The sequence below is a fragment of the Talpa europaea genome (genome assembly GCF_964194135.1).
Source record: "Talpa europaea genome assembly, chromosome: 10".
NCBI classification, from domain to species: Eukaryota; Metazoa; Chordata; class Mammalia; order Eulipotyphla; family Talpidae; genus Talpa; species Talpa europaea.
The window spans coordinates 74,639,964-74,649,016 of NC_140077.1; the positions used below are offsets into that span (position 1 = coordinate 74,639,964).

The 9,053-nt window shown below is 53.2% G+C and overlaps 1 protein-coding gene across 1 annotated transcript; it reads right to left on the reverse strand.

Moving 5' to 3' along the window:
• Positions 1–6,806: 6,806 nt before the first annotated feature.
• On the reverse strand, positions 6,807–8,592 carry BTG2 (BTG anti-proliferation factor 2; the record flags this gene model as incomplete). Its single annotated transcript, XM_084244927.1, has 2 exons — positions 6,807–7,301; positions 8,439–8,592. The coding sequence occupies 2 exons, from the start codon at positions 8,590–8,592 to the stop codon at positions 6,967–6,969; spliced, it is 489 nt and encodes a 162-aa protein (XP_084101053.1). The 3' UTR covers positions 6,807–6,966.
• Positions 8,593–9,053: the final 461 nt, after the last annotated feature.

Sequence of the window (9,053 nt, forward strand, 5' to 3'; positions counted from 1 at the left end):
AAGGTGAGTGTCCGCCTATCTAAATCCCCAGCCCAGCGTTGTCTCCAGAGCTGGCCCACAGCTGGCCTCCCAGGTAGGCAGTGAGAAGGATTCCTGTTGTCTCCAGCCACCTTGGTCAGCATTCCTTCCAGATGGCAGCCCACCTTCCTCTCCAGGTGATGACCTTCTGGGTAAACCCTCTTAGGAAGCTAACTGGTAGTTACAGTTCTCCCACATTTTGATTTAAAGTGTGTCTACCCCCTCCTAAGTGACATTTATATTTCGATGGCAAGTGCTTAAGGACCTAAGGGCCTGCAAGATCTCAGGGCCTGCAAGATTTTCTTAAGAAGGTAAAATCACAGGTTGGCTATTTTGAGGGGACCCTTACTGGCAAACCCTGAATGGACCTGAACTTATTTTCTTCCCTCCCATATCTAAATTCCTTTCATCTATTAACCTCTGACTCTTGGCAGCTTTGACATTCAATCATTCAGCCAACACTCACTAACAACACCTATTAAGCACCAAACTCTGCTCGCAGGGTCCCTTTTCCATTCAACTGCAAGATTGAGGCTACAAGGATGAGGCCAGAAGAAAGAACTGGGTGTGATAGAAGCACACGACCCAGCCTGGGAAGGGGAAAGCGGCCTGCAAGATGGTCTAAATCTTGAGAGACAAGAGTTAGCCAGACAAACGTGGGTAGTAGAAAGGGGCAGGGTATTCGTGAGGCTTCGGTTCTGGTCGATGTTAATGGACACAATTGAGGGCCGGGAGAGCATTTTCTAGTCTAATCCTCTCAGGGGAAACTGAGGCTCCCGATGTGCTCAAGTTCTATCAGGAACATAATGGGATATTCCCTCCTAGAGACCACAGCCATGGTGACTGCCTGGCATTAATGTCCTCCATGCAGACTTACTCCCAGTACAGGGGGCACAGGGTGGAAAGTCCCAGGTAGTCACAAACTAGGGGGCCTATGCAAGTATGTACTTTTCTTAAAAAGGTATTAAACACTTTTTAAAAATTAGTTACGATGATTAGAATTTTTTTTGAAGATTTACTTATTTATGCACACAAGAACTGGGGTACAGGCCAGAGGTCCAGGGGTAAGAGGATTCACCAGAGACAGAGTGGAGAGCAGAACAGGTAGATGGACCAAAAACACTGCTGAGGGGAGCAGCAGGTGAGATAGGAGAGGTCTGCTGGGCCATGTGGGTCACCTCCTTGACCCGGGATCGAACTAGTGCTGAAGTGGCTGCAGATCGTTTCATAGTGCTGAGACTTAACCCCTTGAGCCACAAGGGAGGTCCCTGATTAGAATTTAGGGAGAGGTCAAATAAAAATTTACATTTCAGATTTCTCTTTTAAAATGACAATATCTGATCTCACTGGTCTCTCTGGGTGACAGTGGACTAGAGCTAAGGAGCAGGGTTCTTTTCAAACAAGGCTTGTGCTCAGGCTTCAAATTCACTGCTGCATCTGTCCAGTTACCCTCATTCACTCGCTGCCTGGCCCTACGCTTGCTCCCCTGGTGCCCACCCTGCTTTAAATGGCCCTTCTCTGCTGGGTTGGTAAATAAAGCAGCCCTTTCTCCAAACTGCCCGGCCATAACCCTCTTATCTGATGTGCTCTGGCAGCCTGTCAGGCCTACTGGACAAGGGTTGAGTTAAGGCCCGCCCTTGTTTATGGGGATGGGGGGGTGGGAGTGCAGAGCCAGGTTTCAGCTGGTAACAAAATGACAGGGTGGGGCCCAGAGAACCAGGCTCCTATCAAAGGGGGGGGAGGGTGACCGCACACCTGGGGTGCCTTTGTTTGCATAAGATCATTATCCACAGCCCTAGTAGCCTCTTAGAGTCAAGCTCAAATGTTTTTCTTTCCAGTTGTGTAAGGAAGTGGCATGGAGAGAAAATCAAACTTTCCAGAACTCATCAGCCTTGCCCTTCTCAGCTCTCCATCTCCCTCTTCTCTGGGAAAGAAAAGCATGTGAGGATGGTTCCTCAGGTGGGCAGAATGGAGGTAAGTAAAGTTGTTATTGGAAAGTCTCATCCCCACCCACTTTGGGTGTGAATGAGCACATAGTCCAGTTTGGTATTAATCTACAAGCACAACAGTGGAGCAAACGAAGCCAAGCTCCCTGTGGCCAGCGAGATCAGATTATCTGGCAAGGACACTGTCGAAAATGAATGAGGTCGGACATGAGTTCATGCAGTTGACAATCCCCTACATGGCAGGGACTTGTAGAACACCCACTATTTGCTCCAAGAGACCCTAGTAAGGGCTTTTGGAGTGTGAAGATTAACAAAGGGTTGAAAATCATCTTTCTCTGGGAGAGGCTGTGGGCATCTTGGACAGTGTTAACTGCGGTCATCGGAGTCCTAGTGGGACCTATTGCGCTAATTATGGTTTTCTTCCAGTCATTGGTATGCCAGCAGGTCCTTATTCATCTTAGGATCAACTCAGAGCCCTTGAAGAGATGAGGTCAAACTCTACGCCAGACTGCAATCTTCATTTATTGAAAATTTTTACTTCTTGGGATAAGGTTCTTGGAAACTGTGACATAAAGAAAAATAGCCTATCATGAAAGCAGGTCCTTGAAATAAAGTAATTTCATTGAACAAAATGGGGTCCTTTCTCACCAACATTATTAGGTCTCAACAAATGAAATTCATTTACGGCCCAGCTGTACTTAAATGGGCAAGACTCTGTTCCAAGTGCCTCATGGATCTCATTTAATTCTTACAACAATGTTTTGTGATGAGTTCTATTCTTAATCCCATTTCACAAATGGGGGGATGGAAGCCTGATGGCTTAAGTAACTTGTCCCAGGTTGCAGGGCCAGCAAGCAGGTGGGCAAGCCGTCTGGACCTTAGGAAACCTGACACTAGAGCCCACATTCCCAGCCTCTATTCAGCATGCGCTGTTCTTGATTTGCAAATTGAAACCTTATCAGGCTGGAGTCTCAGCTAAGCAAGGGAAGATTACCCAACTTCCCAGCCCAAATGACCCTTCAGTTCAACTAATTGAAAATAATGATAATAATTGTGCTAATTTGGCCTCCAGTGATTGCTAGGATAATGGAGATGATTTAGAACAGAGGTCATTTCATCCAACCCCCTAATTTCTGAGATAGGAAAATTGAGGGGCTTATCCAGACTCAACACAGCCAGTTTGGAAGAAGAACCCAGACCACAACCCACAGATCTTCCCTCCCACCCCAGAACTTTCTCCTGCACAGGATTGTTGGGCTGGGGGTATCGGTCCTGGCCTGGAAGGCAAGAGTCCTCACTATCTTTTCTGGCCAAAGACTGCTATGGAAGCGGATGTCACACTCTGAAGTGGGTTCTTCCTTCTGGGACTTATTGCAGCATCAAGGACGCCCCCACCCAAACCTCCTTATCAGGAAGCAGGATGGGCTGTTAATCAGCAGCTCCCAGGGTCTTGCCCACGCTCCGGGAGGTGCATTATCACCCAGAAACAGCTGAATGAGCACCGTCTCCCAGGTCGGCCTGTTTACCAGGCTGGGAAGCTGGGGAACAGCCCGGGGGACTGCTCCAACCCTCAGCAGTTCCTGCCACAGTCCATACTGGCCCCAGGGCCCTCTCCCCTCCTACTGAAATTGGTCAGATGGAACTGAAATTGGTCAGATCCAAAGTAGAAAACGTACGGCTTGATCACAGAATCCTCTCTCATTAAGTTGTGGTACAATTAGTCTATTAAGAGCCAAGAGCAACCTGGAGCTGAATCTTGTCATTCTGCGGTTTCTTGGGCTGGAGACACAGGCAGGTGACAATGTCCCCTTGGCCTCCAGGCAACCTTCCCTGAATTTCAGAGTTTTTACTAGACTGTCGTGAATGGGGCCTATCAGGAAAGTAGATGCTGACTGTATAATGACTAAGGGAACAGCACACCAGGGTGGGCAAGGTCTTCAACTCAAGCCCTGTCCTCCCTCCAAAAAAGTGAATTCTTTTAACTAAGGACATTGCGGTTAGAAGCTTCCGATGGAAATCTGACACAAATGGGCGCCCATAACCAACTCCATTTGCGATGCAGATGAGCTGGTTTCTCCCCTCCCTGCCTCCTCTGCCCTCCAGTGCCCCACACAGGGCCCCCTGGCCTGCCTCCCACCTCTCACTCCTAGGCCAGCATGTATTGATGAGGGCCACAGGGGTATGAAATAAAGTGTGTATGGGGTTGGGGGTGAGGGAGGGGGGCACTGTTCAGTCAATATGTTTAAAACTTGAATACAACACGCCTTTTTGTGGCCAAAAAGAATGAGCCCAGGTCAAAGATGTGCTAATACTTTAGTGGGAATTGCACAGGATGGGCGTGGGGGAAGCTGTGTCAAACTGCACAGGAAGAAGCCCCCAGAGTTGGTAGTGTCCTTATTTCCAAAAATAACTCCTACCCATATAACCAAGGGGAATTAGAAGTTGCTGACAGACCTCGGTGCTTACTGGGAAGGGCAGCTCTGCTCACTGGGGGTGATGGCCACCCTGGCTAGGGGCACAGGCCCTGAGGTTCAGCTGCTAGCGGTGAGCAGCAAATGCAGCCCCAGAGGTGAGCATCTACACCAGGCATTTCTAACATCCCTGCCCCAGCCTGGGAGGGGGTCGGCGTCCCCTGACTGTGACGAGGGTCTTCACCACTTGCACTGTCTTCCTGTGCCTGCGCGGCTGACAACTCACGCCTGGTAAGAACAGGATGTGCAGCAGGGGGACGGGCAGGGGGTGCCCCCGAGGAGGGGGCTGCTCGGCTGTCATCCACCACACACTAGATTTCCCTGTTGTCCCAACCAGGGCCACACTCTCCTGAGCAGCTGAAGTTCTGTGACACCAGAGTGGGATTCAGGGAAAGACAAACCAGTGATGTGGGGATTTTCCCTTCTCTACACCACACTTCTCTGCTACATTTTTATTAAAGTAACAAAAAAAGGTGTACATTTGTCCATAAAGCTGTACATTCTTCCATATAAAAACACTATGATACAATTAGTAACCTTTGTCTTTTCTGTCAGAATAGCTTACAAATTGTACTATGATTATTCACTTTTACTTAATTGGAGAGACAGGCCTGCTCAACAGTCCAGCTCCGGGGGCTTTGTTGTTTTTAAAGTGAACATCAAAAAGGAGAAAAGGAAGCGTGAGACCAGGAGCTGCTTCTAAAAAGGCAGGAGCCTGTCTGCAAACAGGACGCAAGCACACGATCTGCAGTGATTCACAGCTTGGTTTCGACCCACAGGCCGGACAGGCGCTCCGGGGTCTGTGGGCCTGAGTTAGCTTTAAAGCGATAAAGACTGGAAGCAGGATCTGGGAAGGCAGCTCGGAATCTGGAGAGTCGAGAAGGAGGCAGAACTGGCAGGAACGGGTAGGGAGAGTGTTTGGTAAATAGCACCTTTGAGTCAGATTTGAGTAGTTAAGAAATAAATCCAGGACAGGGGACTGGTGGGGGAGGAGGATCCCTCAGTAGGGGCAAGCAGGAGAGTAGCCAGCTGGCCAGATGCTCTAGCTAAGTCCTTAAGGTGATTCGAGTATGGGAAACTCAAGGCCTTCTTAGGACCCCTCACAAATGTCACCGAGAAGCTGAAAAAAGGGGGTGTCTTCCCAGTGCAGTTTTCCATTTTTCTCCAAACCAGAACAGTAAATATTGCACAAGTCTATAGACAAATCTGGATTGTACTGAGAGAGACAGCAACATCTCCCCAGGTGCTCTGAGCACCAAGGAGAGAAATCGATGCCCACAGTTTGGCTTCTAGTGTCAGCCCTACAAGAATACCAGGTAGTCCTGCAGAACCTGGGGCATTCTCCCCCTCAGCCAAGGATCACCTGCAAGGCTGACCAGCCAGCCATGGTCCCAGGGCAGGGGGAGAGATGGTTCCCTAGGCCACCAGGGTCCCGGCAGGTTCTCAGAGCCAGTTCTCCTCCGGACCCTCCTGGGATCCCAGAGGCCATATTGCACAGTGACTCTTGTCCTAGAAAATCGGGTAGCTCTGTGACCCAGCCAGACGGGAGAGAAGGCGCTTGGAGTATTGTGCTTTTGGAAAGAGGCAGCCATAAGGACCTGGAGTTCCCTGGAGCTTTGAGCCACCTCTCAAAGGGACTGTGGCAGCAGCATCAGAGCCTATACATTGTTCCAGAAAGAAGGGTTTGGGCCAAAAAACGTCCCCAGTGGACACTCTTTGGGTTCCAAAATCCATTGCAAATCACCCTCAAGTTATTCACCACACACACTCACAGCAGCGCATAGCAAAGCAAAGGCCTTATGCAGAGAACCCTTCCCAACCTACCCTGATAGCCTCCAACCCCTGCCTGGCTCCCCAACCCCCACCAGCAAGGTTTTAGATTCCTGGCTGGGAAGCCACATCTACAGGCCCCTGAGAACAGAATTAGAAAGAAGTCATGATTTCCAGAGAAGCTGCTTAAGGACAGAAGGAATAAGGAGGGGGTTCTGCCCAGGATCTCATCAGAAAAAGAGAAGATTAGGCAACATAGTACGGTTTTAAATCCAGGCTTGAATGCCCCTGAGTAAGAGAGGGGTCAGGGACTGGCTCCTGGCTGGGAGGGGGAGGGTGGAGCTCAGTCTCCCCTCTCCAGCCAGGACAGATCCCCACCGCTCTCATTCACAGTTGCTAACCTTGCTTGCTCCCCGTCACATTCTCCCACCTGACACCTTGGCCAGGCCCACCCCACAGCCCTCCCGCTCCCACAGGCAGACGCTGACTCCCACACTCAATGGCACAACAGTTCTCTCCAAGGCACCTGGGGAGGCCGCTTCCAAGTGGCCCCCTTTAAGGATTTTTTTTTTTCTTAGAAAAATCTTTTGGTTTTTTTTCTCCCCTTTTCTTAAAAAAAAATAATATATATATATAAATAGCTCTTCATTTAAAATCCAGTTCCCCAGGTTGAGGTATGCAGTGGGCTGTTGTCACACAGAGCGAGCACAGCAGGTGCCGGCCACGGCTCTAAGCTGAAGACGGCCATCACGTAGTTGGCTCTAGCTGGAGACCGCCATCACGTAGTTCTTCGAGGGGCTGCTCCGGCCCAGCATCATTTGATTCTTGCAGGTGAGGAGCCCGTAGGAGGTGGCTACCGGGGCCTCCTCATACAGGACACAGATGGAGCCGTCCTCCCCGATGCGGTAGGAGACCTCGTAGGGGTCCACCCACAGGGTCAGCTCGCTGGGCAGCAGCTGGCGCAGCTGGGGCTGGCTGAGTCCAATCTGGCTGGCCACCTTGCTGATGATGGGGTCCATCTTGTGGTTGATGCGGATGCAGCGGTAGCCTGAGCCCTTGGATGGCTTTTCAGGAAACCAGTGGTGTTTGTAGTGTTCTGTGGAGACAGCACGACGGGGGATGCCCTGATTAGAGCAGGGGCCCATGAATGCCCCCCACAACGCCATAGGTGAGGAGGAAGGGACCCATTGATTTTAAGCAAAGACAGTTTCTCCCAAGTTCCAGGGCCCTTCTCAAACGCTCCTAACTCAGGAGCAGAGAAAATTTTATGGGCTCTGGAAAGACACCCCCGCACACTCACACATACCCCTTCTAAAAAAGAGGTATGTATTAGCAGGGATCCCCAGAGGTCTGGGCACTCCTAGCGTCGCACACACTGGTGGTCATATCCCCAGTTTGGGAAGGAGGGGTGTGAGCGAGGCTGGCATGCCCGGGCAAGGCCTCCGCAAACCTATGTACAGAGGCTTCAAGGCCACGAAGGTTGCACATTGTCAGGTCCACACCACGTCACTGCATTGCCCACCCTGTGCCTCATCAGCTCTGTTTTGCTGAAACGTCCTCAAGGCAAGGACCTGTGTGGGCTGGCTCCGCGATGACCATCGCTGCCCAAGACCGCTGGCTCAGGGCTAGAAACAGCTGGGAGATAGGTCTGTCCCCTGCCAGCGACTGCTTATCGCTTGTCGTCCGGGTCTCACACCACCCCCTCCCGCCCTCCACCCCAACAAACCACAGCCACTACTAGCTATAAGGCTCTCGTGGCGCCATAATAGGTGGCAGAAAGCTGAGGGGCCAGAGAACACAAAGGGGCCCGGACCCCAACTTTGAGCTAGGCACCCAAGCCCGGCGAGGCGCAGGCGAGCACCGCCAGCTGGAAGCACCGCGGCTGAACCCCAAATTGAGACGGCTCAGCTGCGCCGCCGTCTCCCCCGACCCCTCGCCCAGACGGGTTTCGTCTCGGGGTCTAGCGAGGGAGCTGAGCCTGCACTTCAGACCCTCCTTCTAGACCGGGGCTCGGGATCGCACTCCGGGATAAGGGTCTGCGCCCCTACAGCGCCCAACCACCCCCCGAAGCTGCGCGCGGGGCCGGGGAGGCGCGACCCCGAGAGGGGGCTACGGCTGGCAGTGCCGAGGCGGCTCGCGGGGGCCTCTGCCCAGGAAGAGACGCCACAGTAAGGAGAGGGGCCGGCCCAGCGGCGGGGCTCGACGGGCGCCGGGATCCACAGCGCGCGCTCACCTGTTAGCGCCTCCTGGAGCGCCCCGCTGAAAACCTTCAGCCTCTGCTCGCTCACGCAGCCCCGGGTCCTCAGGAGGCTGGAGAGGAAGCCCACCGCGGCGGCGATCTCCGGGAGCATGTCCGTCCTCTCTCCCGACCAGCGGGCTTGGCTCATGTCGCGGCGGCGAAGGGGAGCAGCTGGCGGTCTTCGGTGGGACGAGGGGCTGGGGCTGCCTCCACCCGCTGCTCCGCGGCTCAGTCTCTGCGAGGACTTTGCCCCGACGCGCCTTTTATAGTGTTGTGAGAGGCGGGCGAGTCGGCGGCCGTGCTCATTGGCTGCCGCCGGCGGATGGGGGCGGGAGCTGGCGCCCGCCCCACCCACCCGCGCCCGCCGCCGGCCGGCCCCCGCGCCCGCCGGCGCCCCGGCCTCCGCCGCGCTGAGGTCATCGCCCGCTGACGTCAGTGCTGGGAACCCGAGCCGGCTCCAGGGTCGAGGGGAGCGGGAGAAGGAAAGGGAGCCGGGGCGGGGCCCAGAGCTGTCGGTAAAGGAAAGCGGCGCCCGGTAGGCTCTAAATTGGAAATGCCCGGACCTCTCCGCTCCGCCCATACTGCCAGGGTAAAGGCCACCTCCTCCAA